General features: G+C 41.6%; 1 protein-coding gene across 2 annotated transcripts in view; it reads right to left on the bottom strand.

Annotated features, from left to right (window-relative positions):
- Positions 1 to 18,055, bottom strand: part of PREP (prolyl endopeptidase) — a 113,259-nt gene that overhangs the window by 66,862 nt on the left and 28,342 nt on the right. For both annotated transcript variants that reach the window (XM_061623471.1, XM_061623470.1), the window contains exon 7: positions 8,761 to 8,866. In XM_061623471.1, coding sequence (XP_061479455.1) covers positions 8,761 to 8,866 — 106 coding nt within the window. The remainder of the gene's footprint in view (positions 1 to 8,760; positions 8,867 to 18,055) is intronic.

Here is an 18,055-nt window from a genome sequence, read left to right on the forward strand (position 1 = left end):
TCAAGTGTTGCGCTGTGGCATCATATATCATGCAAGTCATCATTCAATCTGGTGACTACAGGTAAGGCCTGAAGTTAAGATCTCCATGAGCCACACAGGCAGGGAGAGGGTGAAATACATTTGTACCCACTCCCAAGGAGAAATTACAATTCGAAGAGAGCATTAATATTCCCCTGACCATAGATCTTTTATTTGCTATTAATATTGTTATTGTTATTAATGTTATTACTACAGCTAAATGTGGCTTCCTAAGAATTTATAGGCTATATTCAGGTGGGCCGTGGCATGTCTGTATTAAATATGCATATTGATTTTAATTGTATTTTATTGCTTTTATTTATTATATGGTATTTTACTGTATTACAATTTGAATTCTATGGAATGTGGGTTGTAATACAATATAAGAAATAAAAGAAACAATAAAAATTATACAGCACTTAGCACAGCACATTACAGTTGCTACAGCAGGCAGAAAAATAATTAAGTGGTCCACCAAGACCTTCAGCCATTTTTAAGCAGTCCATGGGGGAAAGAAGTTTGGGAACCACTGCTATACTTTGAAAAAAGTGACAATTTATACAGAACTTTGTTTTATCTTTTCCTTTTTGCTACAGAAGAGCATCTGTGTGGATGATCATTTTGCCACACATTCTATCACATGTTTACACCTGATATTTGGTAAAATCTTCTTTATGACTTGGCAGGATGAATCAAGATGAACATAAAATTATGATCCAAGGACAAAAAAGGATAAAAATTTAGCTAGTATAACAAGTAACAACAACAACAACAACAACCATTTTTTATTCCTGCCTTTCCTCCCAAAGAAGCCCAGGATGACTGAAAATAAATTACCATCCAACCACACCCACCCAAAATTTTGATAACAAGGGGACAATCTGAAAAACCTTAAGGGAATGGGAATATGTTTTAAAGCTTAAACAATAATCATGTTCATATTCAGAAGCATGTATACATGGGTAAGCATGTATGGCATAGAAATGTTGAGTATAACTCAACTCCATCAACATCTTCTGGTACTCTGCTGCAGAATGGGCATGAAAGTATGGGCATGCTAATTAGTCCTGACACATGCAAATATGACGAAGTAATAATTAATCTTATTCTGTCTATCAGCATTTTTGAAGTTTTATTATAATATGCATGACAGCAAAGTGCTTCATTGCTTAAAACTGCTTGGATTTGAGAGAGTTGAATTCAGGCAATCGTTGAGACCATGATGTTGAAGATCAGGAAAGAACAACAACTAGCTTTGGGCTTATGTGCTACCTTCTCCTGTTCCCCTGAACAGGAAAAGGAGATCAGAAGCACCTGTTTCTACTTAGTGAAAAATCACTGTTTGCTGTTGCATCTGAATACAGCAAGCTATGGTTTGTTCAAGTCATAATTCGTCTGCAAACCAAGATCCCAAACCAAAACCCAATGTCCTTTGTAGAATCACAGGAAGTTGGAAGCAACCTAAGTCATCCCTGCTCAATGCAGGATCTGCACAGCAGGGCGCAACCAGTCATTCCTGACAAATGACTATCCATTGTCTGCTTAAACACCTCCAGCAAAGACTAGCCAGCCACCTTCCAAGTTCTTTTGCTGAACAGCTCTTACTATGAGAAAGCTTCTCCTAATGGGTACCTGCAATTTGCTTCCCTGCAATTTGCACCAGTTTGGGAGCCTGATTTGCTACATTTAGAAGCAATGGCAAACTAGTTTGCCATTAATTAGAAGTGACAGCTTTTAATCCCTTCCCTTCTTGTGTGAAGAAAGGAGAGGAAGGAGCATAGTGAGCCCAAGTTCATTGGCATTTTTTAAAAATGGAAGCTGCCATTTTATTTTATTTTTACCCACAGTGTTTCTAAATTGATGCTATATTCTAATAAAGCATAATTTCCAAGGCTTTGTGACAGGCAGATTACAGAAAGAATGTACACAAAAGCCACTCTGTCACTTAAGGTAAGCTCCCTCCAGAGGATCTCCGGATCAGAGACCTTTGTCAAAATCGTTGCCCCACTTTCGTGAACAAAGAATTGGCCTCTGAAATTGAGGTGGCACTTTTGGAATAGCTTTACCTCACCAACCCACACACCTGCATATGGATCCCGTACCTGCAAAAGGGACCCTTCCCACAATTGGGAAGCCCTGTTCTAGATACCTCTTAGATTAAAAGGAAAATGTGGTTTTCATGAAGTCCATTTTAAAATCACAACAGACTTATGTAATTTTTGATGTATTGGAGGACAGTTTCACAGTTTCTCCCTCCGTAGGCCTTTCACAGTCACACAACTGCTATGCAAAAGGAGCAACAGGAAGCTTGGGGGGAGGGGGAGAGAGAAAGAAAGAGAAATGAGGGATAGCTTCTCAGAAAGTTAGGCAGACAGGTTGCTCTGCTTGATAGCAGAAATTGTTCCCTAGGTATTTTAACTCAGAAAGTTGCCAAGATATCTCCCTTCAGTCTACTTAGAGAGAAAACAAAGAGACTGTTGTGTAAAAAAAAAAAGAGTAGAATCTCTCACTGGAAGGAGAAAAGGAAAATCAGAGTGGTGTGTGCGCAAGTGGCAGGTCACGCATGAGGAATGAGAAAGGCATTCAACAAGAAATAGCAGCTGTCTAGCTGCATGTACTCTACCACTGAACTATTGCTAAAAATATGTAGTGAAATGTGGATAACTATTAGAATGGATGAAGGAAACTGAATAGAACACATTGTAGGGAGTGCAAATCCGATTTATACCCCTTCTTTATCAGGCAGGCAGACAAGGGCTCACCTGAGCCATACATGGGACTGTGAAGTTAAAACAAGTTTAGCAGCTTATGATGCTTCTTTATTTCAAGCTGGACCACTAATATGGTCCACTCCATTTGGCATCAGCTCTTCAAGGGCAGATGCAACCTGAGATTCTTAGGTGATGATCCCAGAAACTGAAGCCGGGATACCATACATGTGAAGTACATTTGCTACAGTCCTCTAAAGCAAAGAAGACCAGATGGCAAAAGCCATTACAAAAGTATCACGGTGGAGATTCACTGTGGTTTCAAGTCCACCACATCCCCTGTAAATCCCCTTCACATATTGCAAGATGCAAAGTCTGGCCTCACACTCTTGCATTTCAGAGTTAAGATATTTGACCAATTTCTGTTATTTCTTTATATAGGCATTTAACATCCAGGATATGATGGGTTTTTTTAAAAAAAATCTGAATTTCACAGTGTTATAACAGACAGCGAGTAAAGGATAATGGCACAAACTCTAACCTCAGGAATCAAATCCATTTTCTACCAGAGACAAAATGAGTTAACTGCACAGATATTGAACGCATCAAGAATCAGTGAGCAGACAAGACACAGCTGCCTCCTCTACAGTAGAACTAATAAAATGTCACACTTGCCTAGTGTCTTTAATGATGGATACCCTTCCCTTCATTTACAATTTAAAACACAAAAGACATAAAACAGCTTTACAATGGAGGCAAAGTGTGGCATGCAAAGATTGTGACAATTAAACAGAAATGAGGAGCTGAGATGGGCTACATGTGGGAGAAAATCAAATTCAAAAGATGTAGTCAGATTTAGTATACCAAAGACGGCACCAAACAGGACTTCAAAACAAAGGAAACACTTCAGGGTGTTTTTTGTGAACTTCAGCGTAACTGAATGCATATCTACTCAGAAGCATGATGTCCTGCTGAGTTCAATGGGATTTGACCCACAGCCGATGGTACTAGATACCACTCAGAGGTCAGGGAACTCAGCTGACCCTTTCAACAACATCATGTGCCAAGGAGATCAAAGCCATTTTTGTTCTGAAACAGAAATGAAATAAACTTTGTGCCCCCACAAATGGAAGATCCACCACCAGCTTACAGTTGGAACGATCTGTGGGTTCTTGGAAGGGTCTCTTTAAGAATGTCACATCCACCTCAAACAGGAGAAGTAACTAAATGGTAATCTGACAGAAACAGAGTTTTAGTTTTCTGCACTCATTTTGCATGAAGGAGTTTCATATAATTCCGAAGTTTCATATCTACACAAACAATTATTTGTGTAGTCTTTGCCACAGTACATTATATTGCAGTGCAGCTTTCTTTTGCTTTACCCACCCATGTATCTGTAGATCTAGCCTTAAGACAGGGTCGAGGAGTCTATGAACCTCCAGATGTTTATTTTATTAAATTTATATAGATGTTGTTGGACTACAGCTCCCATCATCCCTAAAAAATGACTTTGATGCTGGGGCTGATAGGAGCTGTAGTCCAACGACATCTGGAGGGCCACAGGTTCCCCTTACACACTTTAAGGTCTGTGGGTATAATTAGTTTAATAAGCCATCTGAGGATACGTTTGCAGATGCTAAATATGCAAAAGCCTAAATACTTAATAATAGTATGTTTATTTTGGATACTTATTAATTCAACTTAGAAAATGCTCAAACACTTTGGCAATTGATTTGTGTTACAAAGATCAGCATTGCTTTAGAGAGGCTCTCTACGAAATAAAACCACAACCAAGACATTACACTGATTTGTCTTCCTCCCTTTTAACATCTGCTTGCTTTTAATTTGAATTTTATTCACCTAAGCTTTATATAAAAATTTTTCTTGGGAGTGACAAGATCCCACCAGTAATTAGAAACTCTTAATACAAATTAAACAGAGAAAATATTTGGTTGCTGTGGTTCTTTGTATGAAAAAAAAATTACTGTGGACTTTTTACGGTCTGAGATTGTCAGTATGCAAGAAAGATCTACTCACAACAGTGAGAAGACTCAAACTGTATGGACACTGTACAGTACAGACTCTTCTTCAAATCTAGGTAAGACTGACTAAAAATACTAACAAACCAAAGAAATTCATTATAATTACAGACATGAGGAAATCTTTTTACTTTTCTCTTTATTTCATTGCAAATTAGAAGCATTATTACCGATACTTGCTACTGCTGAAATTTTTGTTACTGCTAAAAGATATTACAATCTATAGCACTAAGAAAACAACAGATATTTCTGCGGGGTCAATATCATGTTGGATCAATTCAGATGTCATGGTAAACCATGATTAAGGATGCTTTACTTTGACCTGGAGTGATGTCCAAATTGACAAGCCATAGCTTGGGATTGGCCAAAAAACAAAACAAAACTAAAAAAGGACTAGGAACTATAGTTTAAAGTAGGTTTGTAAACTATGGCTTGGCTAATTACAGCTTAGTGTAATGTCTGAATCAACAGACTCCGGTTATGGTCATTGTTCTAGAAGGTTTAGCAATGTTTCCTCTTTAATGCAGAAGCAATAGTATTCTCCTGAGTTATCACCCCATGGTCAAACTCTCATAGCAGCAACTACTTTGGTGTGGCTTTTTGCTCTGCTACAGTGGGCTCTTTGTGCTAAAAGTAGGAGGTTGGTAGATGCCAGGCATTCAGCTTGGCTCTCACCCAAAGCACAGTGCTGCTGACTTCATTTTTTTCTGGTCATATCAAATGCCAGGAACTTGACTTCAGGTCAACTTAATGCTAACAGCCCAAAGTACAGAAGAGGGAAACCTCTAGCCCTCCAGACTTTGTCGGACTTCACCTGCCATCAACCCCAGCTAGCATGGCTAACGGTCAGAGATTATGGGAGTTGTAGTCCAGTCATCATGAGGTGAGCCACAGGTTCCTTAACCATGTTTTAGAATCATTGAAAACATTACAAAGAAACAGAGAAAGAACAAGTGCAAGTTACATTTCAGTCTTCCAGATTTCTATCATAGGGTCCTACAGAGAATCAGTTTTAGCATAGTGGGTACAGTGTCAGACTAGGACCTGAGAGACCAGAGTTTAAATCACCACCCATCCATGAGGCTCACTGGGTGACCTTGGGCAAGTCACTAACTCTTAGTCTAACTTATCTTACAGGGCTGTTGTGAGTATAAACTGGGGGGGGGGAGGGAGGAAAAACTATGAAGCTGACTTAAGCTCCTTGGAGAAAGGCAGGACATTTTTATTTATTTATTTATTTATTAAATTTATATCCTGTCCTTCCTCCCAGAAGGAGCCCATCGTATAAATGAATGGAATTCTGGGTCTCACCCGTAAGTTCAGAAGCCAACTGGCGTCATGAATCACTATGGACAATTATTAAAGAAGAAGAGAAAGCAAAAATGAAGTTGCTCATGCTTATAGTTGTACTCAGGCACAAATACACATTTTGGTATTCCTGAAAATGTGCTGTATAAAGTCATGTCTCTAAACAGAGGGTGAGTAAGGAGGAGGAATTAAACCTGTGAGAGGTAGTTCTTCTAATTGGCTTTTATGTGCAGAAAATGACAGAAATAAAGCTTATTTTAGAATTATGTTTTAATCTCTCATGGAAAAAAAGGGACAGATTGCGGAAACAATTTGGATAATATTCCACATCCTCCTCCCACATGTTTTTTCCTTATGCAGTTCTGTCAAAGGTTAACAATGTTCTTAGGAGGAAATCAAATTATAATATGAAAGATGCAAGTATGCAACAGAGGCTCAAGAGTTTTTTGTCTTATGCCAAACAAGTCATCATCTGTCTTTACAACCCTACCTTGAAATATGGTCTAAATCAAGTTCACTTGCTAAAGTGCTCTTATTGATTATATGTATCAGTGTAATGTATACATTATTTTTAATGCAATTAGCTGTCCTTGGATAGCAACTCTCAATTTCATTTTTAAAATGTATGTCTACAAATTATGGGATAAATCTGAAAGTGAAACAATTAAAAAGTAAGGACAAAACCCCAACAAAGGGCTTTCGTTTTGTTTGTTGATCCCCCTTCCCCAAATACTGAGCTCTGTCCCGTTTCACACCATACCAAGTGGCAATTAGCAAACTTGAATTGAGGAGAAATCAGAAAATTCTTAGGGTACTTCATAACAGACGGAAATCTGACACTGAATCCATATATGGTTCAAATAAGTCCACTGAACAGAAAAGTTTGAAAATGAAGAAAAGCCTCCACTAAAAAATAGCAACGACCAACCGGGGTGAAAGCTGCAGCCCTCCAGATGCTGCTGGATTACAACTCCCATCATCCCCAACCATTAGCCCCACTGGCTTGGGCTATTGGGAGTTGGACTCTAACAAATCAATCTTATGGGTCAGGGAAAGCCTGGGCAAAAAGAAGCATATTGACAAGATGTCTAAAGCAACAAACAACATGGCAGAGGGAAGGGCATTCCGCAGTGCAGGGGAAATGGCAGGAAACTGCCGTTTCAGGATCATCATCCGGCAATATTCTGTAGGGTGCAGTGCTACAAGTAAAATGTTCCCAGATTATCTAAATGATCTTATAAGTCTACACAGGGCCAGGTGGTGTTTCTGGTAACCTGGTCCCAAATTGTTCAGGGCTTTATATGTTAGTAACAAGACCATGAATATGGCCTGGCAACTGATTGGCAGCCACTACAATCTTCTCAGCACAGGTGTAATATACGCGCATCTAGGTGCTCCATTCAACTACCTTGCTGCAGCATCCTCCTGTTGCTGCCTTGGGCTCCTTTGGGGAGGAAGTGTGGGATATCAATTGAACAAATAAATAATTCTGCATCAGCTACAGCTTCTGGAACAGCTTCAAAGGAAGCCCCACATAGAGTGCAATACAGTAGTCCAATTATGAGGACACCTATCAATGAATCATAGTGGCCAAGCTATCCCTGTACAGGAAACGGTGTAGTTGACATACCAACCTAAGTTGATAATAGGTGTTCCTCGCCACAGAGGTTACCTTTCTATTTAACACACAGAAGAAGGTATTCATTTTGAGGCTAACACCTTATTCATAGTATCAACAGCTTGTTTTTTCATTAAAAAGGTACAAACTACAGATGTATGGGATATGTCACATAATATTGAATAATAGCAATTTTAGATGCTATCCACTGACCTCACCACTGTCCAAGTTCATGCAAAGAACAGAATATATGAACAGCAGCAGACTATATGACACATATAAATGAATGAAAATATCCCCCCACAGGTTGACACTGATAGAAGAAACTAGAACTTATAAAATGTAAATATGCTCATTGATCTAAAAACTTTGTTTGGTATCTTGTGCATACAATGGCAAAAATGGCTATTTATTTTGTAAGTCAAAATAGGCATAATTTGCTTTCATGCATCTAAACTGCAACTCAAGTCAGGCTGACCTGCCTTAAAGCAGAAGAGAGCAAATGCCAGCCCAGACATTTACACTTTACTTTGTACCGCAAAATGGCCTTGATCTCTGAAGTAGGGTACTTGTCACATCAGCTGGGATGAAAACGTTTCAATGGGATGTGAATTTCATTTCAAAAGTATATTTAGATTAACTGAACCTAAAATTGGTTAGTATTTATATAGCACTTTCTGATGTTCAAAGCGTCTCATTTATTATTTTGTTCTAGTGCTTACAACAACCCTCTAAGGCAGATTAATACTACCAATCCCTACATTCTGCCTAATGGTTCGGCCGGCCCTGTCACCAGTGCAGAGCAGGCCACACAGGATGAAATATGTACAAATATCTCAGAGGTAATCCAGAATGTAATTGTGTTTGAGTAGCACCACATGTACTACTTAAGAGAAGAACATGCAATTTCTCTGTTCAGCAAATACTTATTGGAAGACAGGGCGGCTCAAGTGGCAACTAGGGATATAACCATGTTTTTATTTTTTATGTAACTTACTGTTACACTCAAGCTTGCAATATATTCAGAGAAAAGTCATTTTACTTTGACACGAACAAAGCAGCACCTTACCTGTTATACCATTTGATTCCTTCTGTAGATTACAGTACCACAGTCTGTTTACTGGATCACATCCTTCTCGTATGGATAGTAAAGCGTATTGCCCATCATCAGATACCTAAAATTTATCATAATGAAGGAATGCAACATAAATATTGACTTATTCCCAAACAAAAAAAGTTAATAACATTACTCAGATAGGTGTCTTATTTTCCAACAGTCAATACACAGATGTGGGAAATTACGAAGTACTAAACATTTGTAAGATCATTGATACATTTATACAGGGGAGTGTGGAACCTGTGGTCCTTCAGATGTTGCTGGACCCATCAGCCCTAGCCAGCAAGGCCAGCGGTCAGAGATGATGGCCGCTGGAGTCCAACAACATCTAGAGGACCACAGGCTTCCCACCTGTTACACAGGAATTACTCCTGCAAAAATGGCACAACTGCAGATGTCCCTAGTCCTTCAAGTCCATTCCAGGCGTCCGACACACACAAAAATATGAGATAAATTTCAAATTCAGCGTTTTCACTCAGTAGTGTATTCTGATAAAAGCATAATTGTCTGAAATTAAAACAAAACTCATTTTAAATTCCTCTCATCTATGAAGCCATTATATTATGGACAGTCATGCCAACTCAAAATTATTATGCTAAATGCAAAGCGACAGTTGACAGTGTTAAAAATTATGCTGACAGATCTTTATTAAATATAATCACTCTACAGAAAGCATCCTAAATTAATTATATCACCACTCAAACAAATTTTTAGAAGATCAGCAGGTGCAAATACTTTAAAATTATGTCCTAATTTTGTCCCTTTCTCCCCCTTGGTTGCTGTTGGCAGTGTTTGTTATTGCTGCATGTATTTTTGGCACTTATGTATTTATACACAATTAAAATACATAAGAATCAAAACTAGAATCTGTTTTGTATTTGCATGTATGTATTTGTAGGGGGGAGCTCAATGGTAGGGTACACAATTTGTATACAGAAGGCCCCAGGTTCAACTCTCAGCATCTCCAGGTAAGGCTGGGAAAAGACTCCACACTGAAACCTTGGAGAGCTGCTGCCTGTTAGTGTTGACAATACTGAGCTACATGCACCAATTGTCTGGTTTGGTATAAAGCAAGCTACCAGCTGAAAACCAAGGTCTAAAGAAAAATTAATGCTTACATTAAATGTATCTTTATGCCTTCAGATGGCTGCTGGTGCCAAACTATTCTAGGAGATGACCTACCTCAAGGCCTACCTGTGGCACCACCATTTTCTCTGGGTTTTTTTTTTGTTTTTTTTTGTGTGCATCTTAAGAAGCAGAAAAACATGGAAGGAGTGGGGACAGCAAGATGCAAGGGGGAAAAAAACCAAAGACCCAGAATGAAAGATGGTACCACTTCAAAAGCTTTAGGGCTGTTTTTTACACTTATTATCCAATTGTTTTAAATACTGTATATTGTTACCCACCTTGATTTGCCTTTAGTGAAAGTTTTTCTTAAATGGATACTATGCAACTATGGGTACTGTTCAACTACAGTGTCCCATTAGTGCAAAGATTTCTGCTTGCACAACAAAACGTCCCACCTCCTCACCCTGCATGCACCCCACACCCTCCCCAAATCTTCTCCAGAGGATTGGGGGAACTCCTAGAATAGATTTAAGGAAGGGAAAAGGGAAAACTTTCCATTGCACAAGGACAAATCCTTGCACTGATGGAACAAGAGACTTGGTGTTCCAATGGATTCCATGTTTTCTTTCCTACAAGTATGCAGTATTATGTAGGTTGGATTAAAAGACTATCCCAGGACCACATTCACACCATACATTTATTCCACTATTACTCCACTTTAAACAGTCATGCCTTCCCTCAAAGAATCCTGAGAAGTGTCATTTGCAAAAGCTGCTGAGAGTTGTTAGGAGACCCCTATTCCCCTTGCAGAGCTACAATTCCCAGAGTTCACCGGGAAAAGGGACCAACTATTAAAAACATTTGGTGAATTGTAGCTCTGTGACGGGAAACAGTGGTCTCCTAGCAACTCTCACCAACCTTCACAAACTATACTTCCCAGGATTCTTTGGGGGAAGCCATGACTGATTAATGTGGAATAATAGTGGAATATACATATGGTGTGAATGTGGTCCAAGTCACATCATTGGTCCGTCTATCTGGAGATGCCATGGATAAAGCCTTTTACCTTTTGTGTGCAAAGCATATGATCTACCATTATCATTGCACAACAGCCCTTTCCCCACTTTTACAAATAGCAAATGCGTCTGGGACTCAGCTTTTTGAGTGAATGTTAGACTCTAAAGTTGAGAATCTTTGTTGCCTTCAGTCTATTAAAGCAAAACAAATCTGAAACTTTATTTTGTACAGTGGCAAATAAGAGCTCTTGACAGCAGCAATTTTGAGAGTATAATGAGCTTCTCTTCAACATTCCCCACTGGACTGGCGAATAGTTGATAATAGTTTGCTTAATGTGATTCCCAGAACACATTCTTAATCTAATGCCCCAACACACATTACTGGTAGGGGGCCAATTAAGCCTGTCTTCATTGCTACAGCTGTCTTTACATCAATGTGTTTTGAAACTCAAAGGAATTCAACTGTATCAAGGCAAACCATTGTTGACTGCTGCATTCCAAAGCTACATTTTCAGATATTCTACTGGAGACAGACAAAAGCCAAGTGTGTGTGTGAGAATGTGAGAGTAGGAATAGTCTCTTTGACTGCATCTTCCCCTGCCCCACCTGCTATCCAGTATTCCAACAATGCACTTTTATTGCTTCTGTGCAGCTGGGTGGTCATCTTTGTTATAAACATTTATAAACAAATGTGCATTTCTAGCTAGTTCCTTTCCTTTAAGCTGAAATAGCATTTTCATCAGTTTCAGGTAGGTGTGACTGTGCCACATGCACATTGTTTCAGCATCAGGTCCACTGAAAATAGGCAACTACAGCAGCAGCACAGCAACCTGGGTTCTTCTGCCACAGCAGTTGGGCTGGGAGGAAGCGTGGGATATAAATCAAATAATCAAATAAATAAATGTAGGCCAAAAGGTCAGGCTCAGAGATGTGATGGAAAGCTATGCAATATAGCCAACAAGGGAAGGAAGCCAGAGGGAGAGGCAAAGGAAGGAAATGGCCATCAGCCAGTGGTAAATAAATGTTTCATATAAAACCCTAAGTTCAAAACCAAAAGATGAAACGTGGGATAAAGAAGTCCCTTTATCATCGTTGGCTTAGCCTTGTGGACACACCACAAACCAAAACCAGCAATAAAAAATGTTATTGAACTGCAATAAATTGAAAGTGCCTCCTTTCTTCTAATCTCAGTCAATAAAGTAAAGGTAATTTCTTGCTTTGAATTTTTTTATTCAAATAATTCTTCCTCCCCATCCCCCAAATCAAGGTTCCAGGTGGTCTCCCATCTGGACCAAGACCTCTTATTTTGGGGAAGGGGGGGGGAGGTTTCCAATAACATTTTAAAAACTGAAGGGAAAATAGGCCACAGGAGATATTAATGCATAAAATCTGTCTCATAAAAATAGTCTATAAATATGGAAGTATACATTGTCCTGAAAATAGTCTCTATTTAATTTACAATGCAAAGTCATGGGCTTCTGTCTCAGAGTCAAGATCTCAAATTAAATGTAATTTCAGGTGGAGAATTAAATTATCTGGAATATTTAATTTTATGGAAGAACTGTAACTAGTTACACTGTCTTCTCCATCCCTTTTGTTTTTAAAGTTTGTAACCATTGTCTTATATATTGAAACAAAGTTCCCTGCTAAAACCCTCCCTCATCTTGTTTGTTTTTTAACCAGTGCTCTTGAGAAACTGTTAAAAACTTTTTGGAAGGGTCCTGTAGCTTTTTATACACAGAGTTGATTAAATCTGAACACACATGCATACACCTGTCAGACATAGACCACCACTATCACTCTTGCTAACCCTGAATTTGTAATATTAATATATCTTGGAATGGGAAACTTTTGGACCTCCAGATGTTGCTGAACTACAACTCCCATCAGCCTCATGAAGCGTTATCAATGGCCAGAAATGATGGGAGTTGTAGTTCAGCAACATCTGGAAGGCCAAAGATTCCCCACCTCTGAATTAGGAGAACCACAAAGCCAGGGATGAAGATGTCCATCAGCATCTAGATGGCCATAACATCAATTCCCATCATTCCTGACCATTTGCCATGCCAGTTCAACAACACTTGGAGGGCACCAAATTCCTCAACCATGCATGCAAGCATTAAACCTAGCAACTATGCTGGTTCCTAGTCAAACACTAGCATGTTTTCCAACAGGAAATTAGCAATTGGCACACAATGCAATCAAATTAAGGAGGTGTAATGAACTGGGAACTGGACTGCATTCCCCATAAAGCATACTTGGGAAGGTCATGCTCCTTTAGAAAAGAACAGTTCCAGCTATGCTAGGCTGCAAGCCCAGTCACCAGATTTCTAAAAGTAGTCTTGGGAACCAGACCTACCTAGAAGTCATGCTCTTCTCATCATAGTAGAGGGCCTCAATGTTTTGGGGCCCAGGGTGACATTTAGAAATCTAAGAAACTGTCATGGGCACCATAAAATACCCATTTCAAAGAAGAAAAGTGTGTGATGCTCAGAATCAAGTGCGTGTGTGTGTGTGTGTGAATTTAGTGTGTATTGGTGTGAATGTGCATTGTGTGGGTGTCTGTGATTTGGTGTGTGTGTATATGTGAGTTTTATTTGTTTTAATATGTGCCTGGGAGAGAGTACTATACATCGACCGGGGAGACTTTCGGGGGCCCCAATTAGCGTAGTGACAGGAAATGGGAGGTATGGCGTTGTGAGGAGCACGTGCCAGGTAAGGGGAACTCGTCCCAGACAAGTAGTGTCTGTGACTTGTTCCGGTTCTCCTCACATTCCCAGGACTGCTGGTTGTTCTATCAGTCAGCCTTCGGATCTCCATGTGCTGTTGTTAAACGCCAGGTCGGTTCACCATAAGATCTCCCTTGTTCATGATTTAATTGTGGAGGAGGCTGCCGACCTGGCGTGTATAACTGAGACCTGGGTGGGCGATCAGGGAGGCGTTGCTCTTTCCCAGCTCTGCCCACCTGGGTATACGGTTCAGCATCATGGTAGAACCGAAGGACGGGGAGGTGGGGTTGCTGTGGTCTATAGGAGTTCTTTCTCACTCACCAAGCACCCTGTCCAGGTGACGACTGGTTTGGAGTGTCTCCACCTTGTGCTGGGCCAGAGAGACAGACTGGGAATTTTGTTGGTGGACCGCCCGCCCTGCTGCCCAACAAATTCCCTAACTGAGCTGACAGAGGTAGTCTCGGAGATATTGTTGAGGTCCCCTAGACTATTGGTACTGGGGGACTTCAACGTCCATGCCGAGACTGCTTTATCTGGGGCGGCTCAGGACTTCATGGCCTCCATGACAACCATGGGGCTGTCTCAGGTTGTTACTGGCCCAACGCATGTGTCGGGACATACTCTTGATTTGATCTTCGCCACTGGGCATGGAGATGGTGATCTGGTGGTCAGGGATTTTTCATCTACCCCACTGTCATGGACAGATCACCGCTTGCTGAAGTTTAGGCTCACAGCGACCTGTTCCCTCTGCAAGGGTGGGGGACCTATTAAATTGGTCCGCCCCTGGAGACTAATGGATCCTGACGGTTTCCAAAGGGCTCTGGGGGATTTTCCGACTGAGAAGACTGGCGCTCCTGTCGAAGCCCTGGTTGGATTGTGGAATACGGAGATGACCCGGGCGGTTGACACGATCGCTCCCATGCGCCCCCTCCTATGTAGAGCTCATACAGCTCCATGGTATACCGTGGAGCTGAGAGTGATGAAGCAAGAGAGGAGGAGGCTTGAGTGCAGATGGAGACAAACTCCTGACGAATGCAATTATGCTTTGGTAAGTGCCTCTTCTAAGCGGTATATAGTAGCGGTGAGGGCAGCAAAAAAGAGATATTTTGCTGCCACAATTAAGGCATCTCTCTCCCGCCCGGCGGAGCTCTTTAAAATTGTACGAGGGCTTTTACATTCTGGCCCTTGGGATATTATGGATTCATCTGTAGCCCGCTGTGATGAGTTCGCGAGGCACTTCCAGGATAAGATCGCATGCATTCGCCGGGACTTAGACTCCAATGTTATGGCAGTGAGATCTAATGAAGCATCCAGAACACGGTCTTGTCCTTATTTATTGGATGAGTTTCAGTCTGTACAGCTTGAGGATGTTGACAAGATCCTTGGACTGGTGCGGGCGACCACATCTGTTCTGGACCCTTGCCCCTCTTGGCTGGTGAAAGCTGGCAGGACCGGAACCGCCGGCTGGGCCAAGGAGATAATAAACGCCTCTTTGAGAGAGGGAGTGGTCCCTGACTGCCTAAAAGAGGCGGTAGTGAGACCGCTCCTGAAGAAACCCTCCTTGGACCCAGATAACCTGAACAACTATAGACCTGTGGCGAATGTTCCGTTCTTGGGCAAGGTACTGGAACGGGTGGTTGCCGGCCAGCTCCAGGGGCTCTTGGATGACACTGATTATCTTGATCCATTTCAATCCGGTTTTAGGCCCGGTTTTGGCACCGAAACAGCCTTGGTCGCCCTGTATGATGACCTCTGTCAGGAGAGGAACAGGGGGAGTGTGACTCTGTTGATTCTCCTTGATCTTTCAGCTGCTTTTGATACCATCGACCATGGTATCCTTCTGGGAAGACTCACGGAGTTGGGGGTACTGCTTGGCAGTGGCTCCGCTCCTACTTGGTGGGTCGTCACCAGAAGGTAGTGCTTGGGGAACATTGCTCAATACCCTGGACTCTCCATTGTGGAGTCCCGCAGGGATCGGTACTGTCCCCCATGCTTTTTAATATCTACATGAAGCCGCTGGGTGCGGTCATCAGGAGTTTTGGGGTGCGTTGTCATCAGTATGCTGATGACACGCAGCTCTATTTCTCCTTTTCATCCTCCTCAGGTGAGGCTGTTAACGTGCTAAACCGTTGCCTGGCCGCGATAATGGACTGGATGGGAGCTAACAGACTGAAGCTCAATCCAGACAAGACTGAGACGCTGTTGGTGAGTGCCTTCTCTGCTCAGATGGTGGATGTTCATCCTGTTCTTGATGGGGTTACACTCCCCTTGAAGGAACAGGTTCGTAGATTGGGAGTTCTTTTCGATCCTTCCTTGTCTCTTGAGGCCCAGGTGGCCTCGGTGGCACGGAATGCTTTCTACCATCTTCGATTGGTAGCCCAGCTACGTCCCTATCTGGACAGTGACGACCTCGCCTCAGTTGTTCATGCTCTGGTAACTTCTAGATTGGACTACTGCAACGCACTCTACGTTGGGCTGCCCTTGAAGACTGTTCGGAAACTACAACTAGTCCAGAATGCAGCGGCCAGATTGTTGACGCGGACCAGAAGGTCCGCTCATATAACACCTGTTCTGGCCCGTCTGCACTGGCTTCCTATTTGTTTCCGGGCTAGGTTCAAAGTGCTGGTTTTGACCTATAAAGCCTTACACGGCATGGGACCGCAATACCTGGTGGAACACCTCTCCCAATATGAACCTACCCGTACACTGCGCTCGACATCTAAGGCCCTCCTCCGAGTACCATCCCATTGAGAAGCTCGGAGGGTGGTGACTAGAGCTAGGGCCTTTTCAGTGGTGGCCCCCGAACTGTGGAACAGTCTGTCCGATGAGGTGCGCCTGGCGCCGACGCTACTATCTTTTTGGCGCCAGGTGAAAACCTTTTTATACTCCCAGGCATTTTAAAGTGTATTTTAACAACATTTCTGTATTTTGGACGTTGTTTGGTTCTTTTGTTGTTTGTTTGTTTTGTTTCTTGATTTATTGTATTTATTGTATTTATATATTGTGCTTGTTTTTATCTTTTTGTACACCACCCAGAGAGCCTTCGGGCTTAGGGCGGTATATAAATTAAATTAAATAAATAAATTAAATAAATAAATCCCCTCTCCCAAAAAACAAGACAGACAAAAAGGCCCTTTCAAAAAACTAATTTTAAATAAGGAGGAGGAAGACTTGTAGTGTGCCAAAGGGGATGCCTGAGAGCACCATGGTTCCTACAGGTGGCACCCAAGAATTATAGGAACACCACAAGTAAAGCCTATCTCACATTACTTTTGTTACCAGGAAGTAAAAAGATTCAGTTACTTAATTTCTTTGCACTGGGCTCTGGAATGGGGAGTGGAAAGCCACAGCGCACAGCTCCTTGTGTTCCCAGCCCTGCAGCATGGCAGGGCCCCTATGCTTGGAAATGTTTTGTGGAAGGCACAAATGTTACATTTTCTTTTCTCCGGTCCCATGCTGTGGAATGCTCTTCCAGCAGAAATTCGGCAAGCATCCTCACTTTTGATTTTTAGGCGTTCAGGCCTAATCAGTTGTTCAAAATCTTCTTGAGTATTCAGTCCTTTTAACTATAGTTCTCCTTTTTCCCTACTATACCTTGGGCCAACAAGGTGATCTTTCTCTTTCATACATTCACCATAATCTGCTTTCCTCATGTTACCTGGTTTCTCCAATGTCCTTCGTTTTCTTCACCCTGTTTTTTCTTCTCAGGGTCCTCCAAAGTACTGCTGCTAAGATTCTGTGTTGCCTGTTTTCATTCTCCAGAACTCAGAATGTTATAGAATCAGAACTGTAGAGTTGGAAGGGGCCTATAAGGCCATCGAGTCCAACCCACTGCTCAGTGCAGGAATCCAAATTAAAGCATACCCGACAGGTGGCTGTCCAGCTGGCTCTTGAATGCCTCCAGTGTTGGAGAGCCCACCACCTCCCTAGGGAATTGCTTCCATTGTCATACCGCTCTAACAGTTAGGAAGTTTTTCCTGATGTTCAGCCAAAATCTGGCTCCTGCAACTTGAGCCCATTATTCCATGTCCTGCACTCTGGGACAATCAAGAAGAGATTCTGACTCTCCTGTGTCACAACCTTTCAAGAACTTGAAGAGTGCTATCATATCTCCCCTCAGTCTTCTCTTCTCAAGGCTAAACATGCCCAGTTCTTCCAGTCTCTCCTCATAGGGCTTTCTTCATGAAGATTCTAAAACATCATAGCAGCTCATGCAATTAGTGCCAGACTTCAACCACCACAAACCCCTTAGCACATGACAATATAGATACTGCACCAATTCTTAATCACTGCTATTTTATTTTGAGCAAAAGCACAAAGGTCCTTCAGGGTCAGCATATCAAGGCTGTTCTCTGCTATGTCCAGCCTCTAGCTGAAAGTAAAAGCAGTTTTGCAATAAAAACCTTTAAAATACTTCTGAAGCAAAGCAAGCTA

The sequence above is a fragment of the Rhineura floridana genome, chromosome 4 (assembly GCF_030035675.1).
Source record: "Rhineura floridana isolate rRhiFlo1 chromosome 4, rRhiFlo1.hap2, whole genome shotgun sequence".
NCBI lineage: Eukaryota > Metazoa > Chordata > Lepidosauria > Squamata > Rhineuridae > Rhineura > Rhineura floridana.